Raw genomic sequence first — 17,919 nt, 5'->3', positions numbered from 1 at the left:
CATAGCAAAAAGATATTTGATTATCTAACAAATTATTAAATACCTTTTTCATGAATTTTCTCAGTATTGTAACAGCAACTTGTCAAATCCAAGCATAATTGAATGTGAGGCTCCCATAATTTGAAATTGAAATAGTATTGTGGTTCCGTATATTATGTTAAAAAATTAAAGAATGGAAACCTTTCCTTGTGTATGAATGTTTCAATTAATAGAAAGTAATGGAAGAATTGCTAAATGGATTACGTGAAGTGGAATTTTTTCCTTTATTGCTTTTTCTTTGACCTAGAGCTGAGTGCTGCCCTTGCAGTGTATAATCCGGCCATGGAGATGCACTTCCAGCACTAATGTCTATTGGTCATCCTCTGCGAATTCATTCTTGAAATGTTTCAGTGTTTAATATTTTCTCCATAGTGAGAACTGTTTTTTAGAAGAGAAGTCATTCGTATTTATTTGGGGGAAAATATGTAAGCTCTTTCATGTTACTGACAATTATTAAGTTCTTGTCTTGCATTCTATGTAGAATATAGTGTTTTATTGGTAATTGTGATGATGGATTTTAGGCCAAGAAAGAGGGCAAATGGATGATCAGTAGAATTTTAGAGCATTCTGTGGCTGTGTCACCTCCACAACTCTGGAAGACTGGTTGATCTTTCAAGAAAACCCAATTGTGCAATTCCCATGATACAATAAGGGAGGAAAAGTAATTTTCCCTTTACTCTTCTGAGTTCTTGTCTTAGACCCTGTCTAATTCAAGTCAGATTAATAAGAGAAAAACAGGTTTATTAACATGCATATATATCTGTTAACATGTATGCCTATCTATGTATACGTAAGGTATTACCCAAAACTGAGTAATTCCCCAAGATGGCCCAAGACACCATATTAGATACTGTCTTAAGCTAAAGACTGAATAAAGGTGTGTGTGTTGGGGGTGTGGGAAATGGAGGAAAGGACAATTATGAGGGTTACCAGGAAGGGCACTATAAACAGAGGGAAGGCTTGTTAGCAGATTTAAGTCAGTGACTTCTGCAGTGCTAAGTCTCTTGTGAGTAAGAGTCATCCTTCTCTTCCTGGTACAAAGAAGGAGACACTCTTACATGCAGAGATCTCCTTTCTAAGTGTAAATTCCCCTTAATGAAGGGTTAACTTCTCTGTTTACAGAGCTACTCCTGTGTCTGCATTTTTTTTTTTTTTTCCAGAAACCATGAGCTCAAAATAATCTTGATGCCAAAGAGTGGCATAATCTGCCATCCTTCAATGCCATATTGAGCTCTGGGCAACCCTAACAATGTTCCTACTTACACCATAAGATGAGATTGTAAGTGACACATGGAGCAAGTGAGATTTTTGAATACTGTCTTTAAGGCATTCTGTATTTTCCTTGTTTGCTTTGTTACATTTTGAAGTTCCGTGAGATTCTGGTGTCTCTTAATGTAATACTTTCCTTGGTCCAAATGACTATATTGGAAAGAGCTCTTCCATAGCCGTAGTTTGTGCTCTAATTGCATTGGCCTTGTTTGGGCCAGCCCAGTGATAAATCAGGGCTTGGGAAGCATGAATCTTTAGGGCTACTAAACTATAGGATTATAAGAGTGGGTCGTAACTAACGACTAACCACTCCTCAAGAAATAATACATTTTCAAGGACCAAAAGCAGCCCTGTTAGATTAATTTGGGCTTTCTGTTCCCTCAGGCAGATCTGAAGGTGACGGATTGTCCTGGGAGTCCTCTTGCGATCTCGGTTTGTGTCTGCGTGCAGGGGTACAGCTCACATTGCACAGTTTGTTATAAACCTGCTGGAAAGGCCTCTGAATAGGGTCTCTCCTGAATCCCAAGTGGCTGCTAATGAGGCAGAGACGTCCGGCTGGCCCCAGGATTACAGGAGGGCTGCTACCCACGTGCATAGAAACGTTGTCCATAAATACACGGGATCAGAGGAGGTGTTCAGATCAGGGTCTGTCCTTAAATTACAACAAAGGTCCATATGTATACTCAAGAGCGCCTTTCTCTCTCCACTTAGCATTTACTTAAAAAAGGAAGCTCTAACTCTTTTTTTAAATTTATCTTACTCCTTATTTACATGTTCCATTTAAAGGAATCTTTGTTAGGACATTTGCCCGGTCTGTCTTGATGTGAAGGGTGAAACTTTAGTTAATAAAATGCTAATACAAAGGAAAACTATTAGGCTACAGTTTCCAAAATCAAAGTTCATGTGGCATAAATTCATCTCAGACACTCTGTGATCGGAACAACGAGTTTGGTCTGAAAACCAGTCCTGCATGTTAACCTACAGTAATATGCTGCCAAGTACAACCTTTCAGAGAGGGAAAAGAATCCAGAAGTAGGGCTTTGCGTCCCCAGCTTCCTGAAGCCAAGAACCTCCTCCTCCAGTTTTTCTAAATATTTGTTTAACCCTCTTTAAGTTTATTCATCCTTTTGAAAATGCACCAAGTAAATATGTGAAACAATTTCACTGTATAGCTGGTACTGAACAAATTAGAACCACATTTTTTTTCATAGTATTTCATAGAAAAAATACTTTTAGGCATCGCAATTGTACAAATATCATTCACATGTCAATTGTTTTATTCGAATTGACAATAAAGCTAAAGAGTGAGTTTTTCAGGTTTCTGGAAATGTGAGGGGATTTGTATAAAGTTGCTAAGCACTCGTTATGTTTGGGGCTGGCAGTTAATTTTTATACCTGGCTATGCCAAATGCAGTTAAGGTATGTGCCGTTGGTCAGTGTTTTCTAAACAATTTTAAGGAAACAACCCAATAATGTCCTTTACCCCATTTCTCCACTGAACCCCCAGAAAGAGAGAAAAGAGAACAGAGGTCTTCTTGTCACGATCACAACTGGGTAATTGTAATCATCGACGTACATCCTGAGACAGTGGGCAAGGGGGACAATCAGACTCTTCTACCCTATGCCAGGCTACTTTTCATCCACTTGCCTCTGGAAAATCAGCTTTTGGAATTCATTTTCAAATGACGGCAGGAGGGAGTTGCCTGAGTTAGGTTAGACGGCACACAGTGGGCTGTGGTATCACTTGGAGGGCGAAACCACCATTGCTTACTTTCAGTTTCTGGTTTTTACAGTTTATGAGGCCACAACCTGACAAGTGGCTTTTTAAAAAGTTAGGCTCACTTTACTTGAATTTTGAATTCAGCCTCCTTGGTGAGTAACTGAACGAAGTTCTGTTCTTGCCTTAGAGCCTTTTTTTTTTTTTTTTTAAACTCTCGCCCAGCTACTGTGCTCGCCAGTGACTGACTACTAAATGTAAGGACCTTAGAAGCTACTTAGGATTACCGAATGCCTGAAACACACAAAAACCCAAAGCAGAGCTGAACAGCCGTAGATGATCGTCTGAAGACTGCGGTTCTCGAACAGGTGGAGATGGTTTAACCAGGCACGTTGATCAGCCGTGTAAATGACTCACAGATGATTTATGTTACCAAGGTTTTTCTAAATTACTTACCCTTTCCCCCCCTACGCTGTGGGGCTCCGATAGAACTGATAAAACATCCTTTTTTTTTTTTTTTTTTTTTTTAGTGTGGTAAAATACACATAGCATACAATGTATCATTTTAACTATCTTTAAGTGCGTAATTCAGTGTCATTAAATACTTTCACATTGTGGCCCAACCATCATTCCCACGAGCTTTTTCATCTTCCCAAGCTGACGATGCACCTGGCAAACTATCCCACCCCCACCCCCACCCCCACCCCCTTCTGCTCTTCCTTAGCCACTGACGATTACCATTCTCCTCTGTGTGTCAGGGAATCTGACTCTTCTAGATCCCTCATGTAAGTGGAAACAAAGTGTTCGTCCTTATGTGACTGGTTACTTTACTCACTTAGCACCATGTTTTCGAGGTTCATCCATGTTGTAGCAGGTGGCAGACTCTCCTTCCTTCCAAGGGCTGAAAAGTGCTCCGTTGTAGGCATGCGCCATATTTTGTCGGTCCGTTCAGCCGCCCATGGACGTTTGGGTTGCCTCCACCTTCCGGCTGCCGCGAATCATGCTGCTACGAACATGAATGCACAGAGAGATTTTTCCTGCTTTCGCGTGTTTGGGGTACATACTCGGAAGTGGGATTACTGGATCCTGTGGTAATTCTATGCTTCAGTTTCTGAGGACAAGTCGTACAGTTTTTCACAGGGCTGCACCATTTTGTACTCCTCCTGTGTTACCGACATTTTTCTTCAGTTTGAAATAATGCTCTCTAGACTTACGGCTTTCTTCCTGTTCTCTGTAGTCAAATAGTCAAGATATGCTTTCATCTCAGTTTATTTGAACACAAAGGAAAAATTGTGAGATGACAAGAAAGAACAGGCTTTGCTAGTAATTCCATAAGCTTCATGTAGAAGTTCTTCCCTTTGCATCTTTATTTCTCATTCTAACTGGTGTGTGCACACACTTCCTAGAGTAACAGTTATCTGGAGATACCTAAATTCTTCTTCACTGATTCTTTATGTCTCTTCACAGTGTTTATGTTTATAGATGACACCATGGTGCACCTTGTTTAATACACTATGTAACCACTAGATTTGGTGGTTGCCATTTTTTTTAAAGTCTGTTTAAATTAAATTTAAATTATTTAATTAAATAATGTTGCCACTGGCATCTACACAGAACTCTTGTTTCTCTTGAATGATTTCCTGATTTGCATTAGGACACATTCTCAGAAGGAGAGGATACCATGGCTTTGTGTAACACTTTTCTAGGGGAGAGTCATCGTCTTTGCAATCTTGACATTTGACTTCCCAGAGATTTATTACATCTTAAAAATTATATGTGTTGTTAAAGAAATGTTTTGTCATTCAATAAATTTTAAGGACTTAGTCTTATATCAGCCCAATAAAAAACCCAATTTTTTAAATTTTTATTTTGCTATACTATAGAGGAAACTTGAATGTCTTAGAGGTTGTCATTCAAATTATTTGTTTATATAAGTGAAAACTCTTTTTTTTCCCCTTCCTTGACTCTCAGAGAACTTTCTAAATATAATATTTAACCTTTTTAAACATATGTATCTACTTGTAAGAAGAAAGTCCAATCCCTCTGTCAATATTTTTACTGAAGATTTGTATGTCATTAAATTAATCTTATGTACACAGAACCTATTAGTTAGTATATAGCTCTTTGGTAGTACTGTGAAAGAAAAAAAATTTAAGATGTATATTCTGCCCTGGAAAAGATAATAATGCCAAAGAAAATTTGTCAAGACAAGCAATAGATAATCAATATATCAATATTCAAAGCATTGTACAGACTACCACAGCCATTGATGAGCCAAAGAAGTCAGTGGGGGCTGGGTGATAAAGAAATTCCATGTGACAATGAATGTGAGATTAAACATGTAATGAAGAAATTAATACACAGTTCTAAATTTTGTCATTCAGAATCAAGAGTTGAAAGTAGCAAAAGCTGCTCCCCTATTTGATGCCACTACCTCTCTCAACTTCTCCAAAGGTGAGTAGTGACCTCTGATCTCTGCTCCATAGACATGATGTCATTGCCCTTTGCTCTTCTTCCAGCTTGTCACGTTTTGGTGAAGATGGGAACCACTCAACTAAATTTATTCCAGGGTAGTTGCTCTAAAATCTTGAGAGACCAAATGTATTATAAGGCGAATTCTTAGGATTTCTTTAGGGTATGTTCATGGCTACAGATGTTCTTCAAATGACCTTTTCACAAAATTAGGGCTCTGATGGAGAAAGCTACCTGTCAGAGAATTTTTCTGAGAGGGTTCAATTGCGCAAAATCTAACTAAAGTTGAATTCTTGAAGTAAAGTGTGTACATAGGAATTTCCAGCCAGGGTGGGGAGGGGTTGTCTTCAAAAGAGCACCTGATCTTGGGATGGCTTTCTACATATTCTTTTATGCTAACACACATTCTGTTTTGATACTTCTGTTGATTAAGCTCATGTCTACTTCTCGTCACCCAGTGAGAAACTATCTAGTGAAGTGATAACTCTGTCTTTGGCTTTCATTTCTCCAGTTAAGTCTGTTTTGTCTCCTCTTTGAACATTTAGTGTGTCCAGAAATTCTATGGGGTGAATGAACTAAATAGCTTTTCTCTGAAGGACTAAGTTGAAGGAAAAATAACAGTCTGAACACCCCCAAAAGGATTTATTTATTTTTTTTAAAAAAGCATGGCTTACTATGGTATGCAATATTGTTCTCATACATGTATACTTAAAACCAGATTTTTTAAAAATAGCTGTTGTACTAACAATAACCATAATCTAATCAGCATGTCCATCAGTGTGCCGGTGTTCTCCAAAGTCTTCTAGGATCTTCTCTGGTTCCAAGTCTCAGGGCTAGGCACAGAGGGAAAAGCTTGCAGATGTTTTTTCTCTACAATTCAGTCTTCAGCAACTTGAGAGCTTTCTTCATGTTGTCGAGCACTAATGGGGAAAAAGTTGCCACAGTTGAGATGTCACCAGAAATTATAAAAAATTATAAAAATATAAAAATTATAAAACCCCCTAAACTTGGGTACTTTATCATTGTTGAATGGGGTGCTATTTCATGATAGAGTGAATGGTTGGTAATTTTGTTATACATTTTTTTCCGGAAGTATGTGACATGGCTTTTCCTACAATCCAGTTCTCTTCCAATATTGATCACATGCCTGTTCTACAAAGCACTGTGATATAACCTGTGCAGGATACATGCCATTAAGGAGTCCAAAGTCTTATTAAGAAATATGCCATTATCTTGAGAATGGCCAGGACGTGGAATGGGCTTCTCCGGTCCTCCCCACCCCCACTGGAGGCATCACTCGCTAGTGGACCACGATAATCCTTGCTGTTGCCCAGATGCAGCCTCAGGCCTTCCCCCGCATAATGTTCTAGGTCAGCGCCACTCAATAGTATTTCTGTGATGATGAAAAATATTCAGTGTCAGTGCATTGAGTACTTAAAGTGTGGTTAGTGTGCCTGAGGAATTGAATTTTAAATTTTAATTAATGTAACATTACAGAGCTACATGGAGCTCACGGCTCTCATACTGAGCAGAACTGGTTCTTAGCACGAAACCCAATTGTCTTCCCAGAAGGACTAATTAGATGTCACAACTAGGTACAGTCTCCTGTTGAGGTGCTTTGTCTGCCCTGAGTTTCTTAACTTTTTTTTTTTTTCTTTCCATTTCATGGCAACTCCAGGGAAAATGAGTAGCTTGCCAACTCCTGGGAAACATCCTTCCCTACTGATCTTTAAAATTGAGCTTAAACTCAGCATCAACAAACTGGACTACATTATTTCACTTTCATTATTTGGAAAAAGTATTTAAGGCACGCAGGTTCCTATTACTGTTGTAATAGTACAGTTACCAGTGCACTTGATTCTGTGGTAGGACTTTGTACGATAGGGTGCCTAAGGAAACACTGGAAAGCAGGTAATATGGTCATAGAATCCTCCAAGAGAAAAAGATAGCCAACCTAAAGAATCTTTCATTGAGATTTAAATAAATGAGACCCACGTGACTATGCTTTGCCTGAGGGCACAAGGCTAGTTAGGGTCAAACTGACTCTCTGTGTGTCTGAGCCCAGCTTTCTCCCTCCTCATCGTGGACGCTACTCTTAGTGCAACAGCAATAGACATGTTCACAGGGTGACACTTACGTAGAGGTGCATCTGAAGGTTCATAAGCGTAGAGACGATTCGAGTATCTTCCAGTGATGTCAGCTCTAACTGTCAGGGATGGGTCTACAAAGAAAAACAAATGGGAATGGAGTCGATGTTTCCAAGTAAGCTCTGTTGCATGAGGAAGCCCACGCCCTTGTCCACGGCCAAGGAAGGGAACACAGCGTGTGATCTGCCTCTTGGAGTTCTAGTCCATCTACTCTGCAACCTGGCCTGTCCTGTGGCTGTCAGTCCCCAAAGCAGGGCCTGGAGCCCTCGACAGCTGCTCAGTGCTATTTGTGGGAAGGGTTATGAACCCTGCTGTCCTATCTATAGCAACCTGAAAATAGAAGAAGACATACTGTCAGGGAGGGTGTTGGGTGCTTTGGTGAAAACACGGGCATTCTCCACTAAAGAATTATTTTAAACTTTTGAAATGTTCATGCTGTAACCGCAATGTGTTACCAACAGCAACTTAGATAATTAGAAACCCACATCCAATGCTAGTTTTCAAAACCAAAGGTTGTTTTTAATGAGTAAAAGAATGCAAACCCTTAAGAGCAGCAGAGGTCAAATAAGCATGCAGGGCCCCTATTTTTCACTTTATTGTTATCTAGCTGCATTAAAAAATGGAGATTTAGGAGTCTTCCCTTATGCTTACCTATGTCCCTAGAGGTTTAAATCCATTTTTCCATGTTTCATATTGAATTTGAAGCTATACACTAATGAGAAAAGAAGGGATTTTAAAAATAAGATGTATTGACAAAGGAGGTACGAGGATCTGCACAGGCCTAGAAACCTTTCCTTGTCAGGGAGGATTGAAGGGGCCTAAGTTACTTGTCCTGAAAATCGAATGAAGGAGGCACGTGAGAACCAGTGGCTTGTATGCAGTCTGCCCCTGGTACTTAAGTGGACAATCTGTCATTTCAGAATGTTGGAATGGGCCCCACCGATGTTAATTACAAAAAGCAGACATTTATTTGTTCAACAAAGACTTAAAACCTATTATGCTTCTGCTACGTGCAGAGGATACAAACACAGGGTTAACTCTTTGTAATAAATTAACATAAGAAAAGCTTTTGAAACACCCAACCGTGGGCTCACAGGGCACCGGCAGCCGGCTGCTCCCGGTACCGCCGCCACCTCCAGAGCTTCAGGAAATACCTCCTGCCTCCCATCCCTGCAAGATTCTGATTTAATTGGTTAGAGGTGTGGCCGGAGCAGCTTGGTTTTTTAAATCTTCTAGGTGATTCTAATATGTAGCCAGTGTCTACACTCCTGAGCTGAGTTGGGTTTTTTTTGGAAGGAAGTGAATGTGGGTTAAAATGCCCTTAGACAGAAATAAATTCTATGAAAAGAACTCCTGCACAGAGTGTCACCAGATGACCTATAAAGTCCCTATATAAACGCTCTAGATTTTCTAAATCCTAGCATAACTGAATTTATAAAATTAGCTCGAGTTCAGCCTTCCTCCTTTTATCCGTCATGCGTTCCTCTCCCCTGTTCTGTGTATTTAGTGTGAACTTGGGAGGGGCGCAGAAGAGCACGGCTTGATTAGTGTGAGCTCTGCCTAGTGATGGGTTTATTTATGAATTGTTCTTAAATCAGTATGACTTGGCTCAAAGCCAATCTCAATTCATGTGTCCAATCATTTAACAGATATTTATGCCAGCCTACCACAGGCGCTGAAAGTATGATGGTCAGAAGAAACAGACACTGTCCAGGCCACAAGGAGCTGTAGTCGTACGGGGGAAAATAGATACTGAAAAATCACCCAGTAAGGACAAAATTATAACTGAGGGAAGAGTGACTACTGAGAAGAGCATGGTGCCACAAGAGCACATAGTGGCGATTGTGCCAAGTCAGTGAATGACAGTGGTGACTAGGTGACGGGGAGGCACATGGGGGAAGCAGAAAAAGCTTTCCAGCAGAGGGAACAGCCTATGAAAAGTACCAGTGGCTGAAAGGAGCATGGCTCCTCTGATTTCTTTTCTGCCAGGCCATATTCCTAACTTGCTCACAAGTAATTACCAAAAAATGTCAGAAAGAAAAATCCAACATACAGATTGGAAGGTTGCCTGATGAAAAATAAGAATTTACCTGCCTGATGTATTCAGGAAAATGGGCACTACATTTAAACAGCTAACAAGGTGCTTCCTTCTCCGACGTATTTGTGACAGGACATGAGTTCATGTTAGCAGATGAGAAACAAATGTGGAAATAGATCGAAGCTTGAGTTTTCTAATGAAGAAATGTGGAGAAATGTAAAGGAATGTTACAGCCCTTACTAGGGCGCGGCAGTGGCATCGGCCATGATGGAGTGGCAGATGAGGGAGGGGGCATCAGAGGAAGAGGTACGGCAGCCCTTGGGCAATTATCGGTTTGCTTAATCCCGTTGTCATTTTTACTCACCAACAAACATGATCCTGGGGACATATTGGCCATCAGGAGAAAGGTGTTTGTCAGTTGTTTCATACTAAGATTAAAAGAAAAGACAGCTATTAGTTTGTCTTCTCCAGGTATTATCAAACTCGTTAATATAGAAATGGGTCTGTTCCTGGGCTAGGTGTCTTGAGATGCCATAAGGCACATCTCTTCCACAGAGAGCTTATAATACAGAGTTACACACCTGAAATAATAAACAAGAGTCAACCGTAATGCAGAACCTGAGATAGCTGAATGAGTATGATAAAGAGCAAAAAAGTTCAAGAAGGGAGAATATGGAAGGAGTTGTTTGGGGAAGACATCTTGGATGAGATAGGAAGAAATAGTGAAAAAAGTCATTTTTGGAGAAATTGCAGAAACAAACAGGCTTATCTTACGACACTCATCTTTAAGGAATGCACGTCAGTTGAGAGACACAGGAAGGAAATTGAGTATTGAGGATCCCGTTGGTGCGGTGTTAGGAAGGATGACGCGCAGGTGCGGTGGGTGACCAGAGCAGGGCATTTAACCCTGTGTGCAAGTTCGACTAAGCTCTCTGAAGTGGGTAGGGAGGAGTCCTTAAAAAATGAAGAGAAGTCAGGTACGTGGAAAACAAGTTTACTCCAGGCAGCGGGTAGAGATTGCCCAAAGGTAGAGGAAATGCACAGCACTTTCTGGTAGAACCATGGGTTTTGGGAGGACTGAAGTACAGAGGACGCATGGGGCAGTGGCGAGAGAAGATGCTAGGGAACTGCTTCTGGGGCCGGCTCTTGAGAGGTCTTGCACCCTGTGCCAGTGATTTGCATGCGTTCATAAATAAATCAGAACCCCTGGAGGGATTTAGAAGTACCGTAATCCCAGTTTGGGTTGTAGAGTCATTACCCTGATGGCCATGTGGGGTTAGCTGGGACTTATTTTGTAGGCAGGGAGCCACTTAGTAATACAGTAGTAAACTAGGCAAAGAGAAATTCTTACACTAAACAATGGTCGTCACTTTATAGGGAAGTAACTGATAGCAAGAGTATTTAGAAGTTAGAAGCACAAAGTTTCTTCACTGCTGGAGGTGAGTAGGAGAACACAATCTTGAATGCAACTTTTAGTAAAACACAGAATAGGGAAAGAAGAGCTGGCAGAAAATCCTGCACCTAGCTGGTAAATTCCGTGTTGAACATGTTGAGTTTCAGCTAATAATGCGGAAGCTGGACCACGGTTGCACACAGAGTTGGAAATTGCTGCGTGTTTGGGTAAGATTTGGGAATTACCAGGGTGTGGGCATTGATTCAAGGCAGATGTGGATAAAGTTGTCCACAGAGAATATAAAATATTAAAAAGAGAATATAAAATAGTAAGAAGAAAAGTAAGTCAAGCAGAGATTCACCAAGTCACTAATAATAAAAGGTAGAAAGAGGAAGAGGAGCCTGTGGAAGGGAGGCGAGGACGAAGTACTGATATGAATGCTCTTTGAAGAACCAACCTTTGTCAGCTTGTGAAGGGGGGGAAAAGGAGAGAAGGAGGAGGGAGGTGGGGGAGAAGCGAGGGAGAGGACGTAGGGTTTGGTGGAGTAGTTTTGTGAGTTGTTGATTGTGTGCTTGTTTCCTTTTGGAAGGAAAGTGGAACCTGTTTGTATCTGAGTAGAAAGAACTTGGGAGACAGAAAGCTTGACCTCAGGAAGGGTGTTGATGGTGAAGTAAGGTGGGGCTGCGTGAGGCTAAAGCTTGTGCGCCGACTGGCTTTACACAGCCGGTAAACTGCCACTCCCGGGAGAGAGGAGCTGAGGACTACGGAGGGGTGAAGAGAGGCAGGACTGAAGGGAAAGGGGCACAGGAAGAGATCTGCAAAGACAAAAGCCTTCTAATTTTTACAGCAATAGAGAAAATCCTGACCACAAGAGCCTATTTTTCAGACATCCTAAAATTGCTAATTACTAAATAAAAGTACAGCCATGCCAGATAGATTATTAGTAAAATATCTTTTTTTCTCTGTAATCTGTGAGATGAGATCTCTGGAACAGACCCCAGTCAGTGGCAGTGTGACTAACATACATAAGAGAAATGAATCATCCGTTTTGAGTAATGAGCCACGGAGAAATGTCAGGGATGATGACAAGTGAACTTACAACCAGATTGAGGAGGACAAACTGCTCTGCCAATTTCTGGATTTCTTTATTTTCAGCAAACACTTTCTTTAAAGCTAGAATAGACAAAAGAGTCATTAAGTATCCATCTCATTGCTGGCCAAAACCATTGCTCTCTAGTATATTTTAAGCTGAGCTGTATTTTTAATATAAGATCCAACTTTGCCTTTTTAGCAAATGATTAGGGAAGTACTGTCTAGGCCATTGACTACCTTTGCTGCTTGCCATTCCCTCATTCATTCATCCATTTTTTTAACCCATATTTATTGAGTGATTATCATGTGGTACAACCTGTTTTATGAAAAAAAAGAAGAAGAAGAAAGAAAGTAATGCGCTGTCTTCCTACAGCTCAAATGCTTATGTGGGGAACAGACCATAAACAAGCAAACAAATACATTATCTAATAACTTCAGGTGGAGATATGTACTTTGAAGAAAAACAAAGCAGGGCAAGAGATTTAAGAGCTATAGAATGTTCAAGGTAGAGCTCTCAGAGGAGGGACGTTAAAAGAGAGAAAGATCCATTCGAAGAATTTGGGGGTCTGTCATGCTAGGCAGAGGCTGCAAGAGCAAAAAAGCCCTAAGGCAGGAATGAGCTTAGGTCTCAGAGGAAAAGCATGAAGGCCAGGCTAGATGGTGGAAAGAAAAAACAATGGCACACGGGAAGAAAGCAGAGATAGCCAGGGGACAGGGTATGTCCAGCCTTGTAGGCCATGATCAGGAATTTAGATTTTATTTACTTGCGATAAGAAGCCACGAGCACGTGAGTGAAAGGGTCTGATTTCTGTTTAACAGCCTCGCTCTGGAGTCGGTATGGAGAGCTAAGTGTGGGGTGATCAGTTAGGTGGCTGTAAACAGTTTACTAGACAAGATGTGATCTTGGCTTGGATCGGGGCCATAGAAATGAGTCAATAAGAAGTGTTGGCTTCGGGCAGGACCTACAGGATATACGGAGCCCAGGACAAAACAATATTATGGAGCCCCTTATTCAAAAATTACTACGAATTTTAAGGCGGCAACAACCAGAGTTTTAAATCCAGCAGAAGACACTTCCAGGCACCGGGCCTTGTGTGACCACACCACTTGCACACCCATCAAGCTGGGGCTGGCTTCTGGATCTATTTGGAAAGTAAAGCAGTGGTATTTGCGGAGGTAGTAGATATGAGATATAAGAGAAAGCAAGAAGCCAGGGATGAAGCCTAGAGTTTGATTTTTTCAAAATGCACATCACTGGTGAACACAAAGTACGGAAATATTTCAAGTTACTTTGTAATAGGGTTTTATTACATAAGGTGTTCTGTTTTACTTAACTGTACTAGGTGCTAAGGATGAAAAGATGAACGACCTGAACCTTGTCCCTAAAGCTAAAAGCCTATAAAGGAAACGATAGAAGAATAAATTACCTTGACTGTGGGGGCATTCATCCAAGTGATGAATAATCATTAAGGGTTTGTTGCTGCCGGAGACAAGGAGAGATTGGGTAATTCTTAATGAGTTAAGACTTCACGTATAGCTGCCTACCACTAGATGGTGCTCTTGTGAGCTTTGAGGGAGCGCTACCCCTTGTCTTTACCTTGTCTTGGATTTGTACAAAGCTTCTTCGTAGGTCTGAGTCCAGATGAGTTGATCACCCCAGCCTAGAACAAAAGGAACCGGGATAGTTAAAGCTATTACAATTTCCGACTAAAGCTGTTGAAAAGCAATGGTAAAGACTGGCATAAATATAGACTAGATACTAATCGAATGCAAAACCCTCTACAGAAAGTAGAAACAATGATAAGCTTCAATAAATTTAGAAGAAACACGTTCAAAAATATTTTTGGCACACAAGCCTCGGTTGCTCAATGAGGTGGCACCGAAAGCCCACCGGAAGCTGACTCCTACCTCTGGAGAGGGTCTGGGGCAGTTTGGGTCCAGAGTCCTTGGTGTCTTTCTTAGCTCCTGATTTTGCTGTGATATCTTTGGCCAGAGTGTAAGAGAGGGCGACAAGGAGCAAGAATGCTGACACCGAGATCTTCTCCATGGCAAATCTGATGGGGAAAACAAACAAGGAAAATGTCAGTAAAACAAAAGGGAATTAGCAGCCTCCTCAGCCTTCAGTCTGCATCAGGGCCCTGGGATACGAAGGAATTGACGTTTAGCTGAGACTGAACACCCTCAGCCGGTAGGAAAAATCTCCCTTCCGCAGTTTCCCCGAAGGATGCTAGTGCGACTCTCTATCGACTTTCCTATCTATCAACAGATACAGACCCGTGCAGATATAAATGTACCGACCGACTTCTTCACAGACACCTACAGTATACAAATAGGTATACAGATGTATTTTAAGAAAATAGATGTATATACTCTTACTGCTAAGCTGTATATACTCTTAATTTACATTCAAATTTTGTATTTCAAAAATTTTACTCTTGGAAGCCACCTTAGGGGTTACCCCCTCCATTTGCACTCCCCATGGCTCATTTCATAGATGAAGAATCCGCAATTCAGGGAGATGAAGGCTCAGGAGAAGGGTACAGAGCCAAGTACTCTGGATCTTGCCATTTTTTCGTGCTGGCTCCCATCCTCGCATCCTGAAACAGTTACACTAAACACACACACTTCTTTAGCCTTCTGTTGAAATGGGGACGTGGACATTAAATAGTAAGATCTAAGCGAAACGAATCTTATTTAAATTCAAACCTGCCAACTTCGTCACTTAACTGAAAGCTTAAGCCCAGATAACTCTCCCCAGTGTAACATAGACTCAAATTCCATTTACTAGTTCTGAGTTGACTGAAATATGTCCACGCAAGTTTGTTCTATGAAACAATTCTTGGACCTTCTCTATGGGCCTGTATCAGTAGGTGACTGTGGGCATGTCTTTTCATGCCCAAAAATATTCTATGGGTCTTGTAACACAGAGAAACCAACCCCGCATGTGTCTGTTTGTCAATTTTTTTTCCCTTCTAGTATTTCAGTTATTTCTTCAGGAAACTTATGCAACTACAAAGCAGATGCCTATAGACAGGAAAGTGAACGGTGAGGTAAGCTCGATGAGTAAGTGAGAGAGTGCGCTGACTAGTAAAGAGAGTTGAACCAGCAAATCACTGTGATTATCTGTCACGTGCAGAATTGGAGCTGGGATTCCAGGAAAGACAAAGACTGGAATCGCTTGACAAAGAATGAAATCGCTTCACAAAGGCTCACTAATATCAGAGTAGGTCTCAGTAAACTCTGCAGAGGAAGCTGGATGGCCTTTCAATGCTCAGTATTTTTAAGGGGGGGAAGTTACTCAGGTTCTGATACCTTGAGTGGGAATCTTTGCTAGGCGTTAGCTGTTTTTTAAAAAAGCATATGAAGTTACCAAATTTGGATGATGCATTGGTTCCAACTGACCAGTTATCATCTATCCAAATCATAGTACGTGGCCACAAAATGTCTTACTCAAAAAGACAAAGAAAAAGCAAGGATACACTTTCTTCATTTTCTACTCGGATAAAAATGTGTACTATAGGTCAACAATTCCCAGCCTTCTTAGTACAAAGACTTCTTTTTAACATAGAAGAGGAAAAAACAACAACAGGAACTTTGATGTGAGAATAATTGTACCTTTAAAATATGAAAGTTGATTCAGAAACATATGACAACTGCTTGGAATTTATCAACAAACATTTGGTTTTTGTATTTTATTTAGAGCAACAACATCTCTTTATATCAGAAATAATCGTGACTCAGGCGGTGAAGCATTTTATCTACGTGGCTCATCAAGGGTTCTTGCTGCATGCTGCCCTTGTCATGCTCCCCTCGTCATAGCCCCCTCGTCATACCCCCCACTCGTCATACCCCCCTCTTCTTACCCCCCCCCGTCATACCCCCCCCCCCCCCGCCGCCATACCCCCCTCGTCATAGCTCCGCAGCTCACCGGTTGGAACTATTGACATAATGCATGGGTTTTATGGCAGGATGACTCACTGAAACCTAATTGTCACTCCCGCTGTATAAATACACTGCTGCAGGTTCACTTTCTGGGATTCATTCTATCGAGTTTTCAGAAGTAGACTCTGCTCTGCAAGGGTCCTGCATAAACCGCCTCAAACTAAGCATGGGAGACAGAATTTGGATGCGTGCACACACGCACTCTAAGGAACCCGCCCTTTTTACGGGTCACTGTATGTCTGTCTTCTTATCCTTAGCAGGGAATGGACTTGCAGGAGGTGTCAGTATCCCTGCTCATAAATGCTTCAGGAATGGTCAGATCCCTCCACTTAGAGCCCCTCCCATGAATTTCAAGGCTGAAGATGCAATAAGAACCTCTTTACAGCAGACGGAGAAAGAGAACTGTTTTTTTCTGATGTGCAGTAATATTGTGAATTGCAGTTCCTAGCGGGCAGTCCGAGCTGAGATTTGCCAGGCCTGGGGCCTGTGAGAAGCAGAGCATTAGATGGTGAGCAGTGCACGATGACAGAAGATGTTAGGCCCTATCCTAGGCCTGAACCCGGTTAGAGCTCACCCACTCTTACACCTCTTGTTTCTAGAGGGAGAAAGCATTACCTTGAAACAGCTCAGGAATGCAGCCCTCTACCAGCTCTGGCTACAGAAAGGCCCCAGTAAGCTTTTGATGGAAATTCCATTATTCCCCCTCCAGATCCCTGGGAGATACCTTGCACTTGTCTCTCTGTTGATTCCTACAACTTTACAAAGTAATCAGAGCGAGTGCCCTGCGGAACAGCCTGGTCAGGAGCCTTACCTGATTTCCCCACCCACCTGTCCGTGTGCGCCAGCCGGCCTCAGTGCGGTCCAAGCCTCCTAGTGTGCTGCCTCAGCCCGAGCCTCTATTTATGCAGGGAGCACACCTCAATCCCACCCACTAATCCCATATTTGCATGTTGCCAACTCAGAAAGCAGCTTTCCTTTTCCCCAGCAAGGATCTTCCCAGGGCTAAAGAGTTCCTTGTTTTTAAAAATAACATTGCAAAGGATCTGCTTTTCAGTATGCATGTTTTTAACTGTTTGTGAAAGTATATTGTTAAGAGATTTGGAAAACATGGGCAGAGTGCCAAATCCAGGTAAACTTTAAATGAAGACATTTGATTTGCCTGAAGGCTGATTTGTCTTTACAGGATTGGATGGAGTGTGCGGTTTGTAGATTTTTTCCCTCCCCCTTGGGCAGATTGCCTTTAGTTGAGAACACACAAGAGATGATTCACAATTCTAACTCCTCCAGTCATTTGACCTGCTACCCTCCATTGTAGTACAAATTATTTTCCACCATACACTTCCTCTTCCTGGCAAACAAAATGTACATTCCCAATGGCTATGAAGAAATTACAAATCAAGCAGTCACGAAGTATTTCAAAGCTGAGGAAGTTATTGAAAAAAGATACCTAATACTGAGTTTTTATTAATTACACTGTAGTTGAATAAATATATGCAGCAACTTCCCACAAAAAAGTGCAAAATTCACAGGCACTCTCTTAGTTAATGGCAAACTTTCCTGCTAGGCATGCAGAAAGTCATTTACCTCATTTTTCAGACCTCGAAACTAAGATCTGCAACTAGTTTTTTTCACTCAAGATTATGCAATTATCCACTAAAGATTTTAAGACTGAACTCAGATTTTCTATAAAAAATTTCAGTCCTGAGTTTTGTTCATGAAGCTATATGCAATCCTTAAAGCTCGGAATGGATAAATCTTTAGCAAAATAAAATTAACTAATGGGATACAAACCCTATAAAAATAATTTTTT

At 41.2% G+C, this 17,919-nt stretch overlaps 1 protein-coding gene across 2 annotated transcripts; it reads right to left on the bottom strand.

The window, feature by feature from the left end:
- Positions 1-6,120: 6,120 nt before the first annotated feature.
- Positions 6,121-17,002, bottom strand: AGR2 (anterior gradient 2, protein disulphide isomerase family member). Of its 2 annotated transcripts, none has more exons than XM_087861001.1 (8): positions 16,938-17,002; positions 14,076-14,221; positions 13,765-13,828; positions 13,595-13,647; positions 12,175-12,248; positions 10,047-10,110; positions 7,635-7,718; positions 6,121-6,417 (listed from the first exon to the last, which is right to left on the bottom strand). In XM_087861001.1, exons 2-8 carry the CDS (start codon positions 14,212-14,214, stop codon positions 6,368-6,370), a joined length of 528 nt encoding a protein of 175 aa, XP_087717127.1. In that variant the 5' UTR covers positions 14,215-14,221; positions 16,938-17,002; the 3' UTR covers positions 6,121-6,367. The 2 variants fall into 2 exon arrangements, with proteins under 2 accessions (XP_087717127.1, XP_045649612.1); XM_045793656.2 differs by having other exon boundaries at positions 16,921-16,971.
- Between the last annotated feature and the right edge of the window lie 917 nt (positions 17,003-17,919).

This window comes from Ursus americanus, chromosome 3 (assembly GCF_024610735.1).
Source record: "Ursus americanus isolate L20-20 chromosome 3, mUrsAme1.1.p, whole genome shotgun sequence".
NCBI lineage: Eukaryota > Metazoa > Chordata > Mammalia > Carnivora > Ursidae > Ursus > Ursus americanus.
This window is presented reverse-complemented; position numbering and strand designations above follow the sequence as displayed.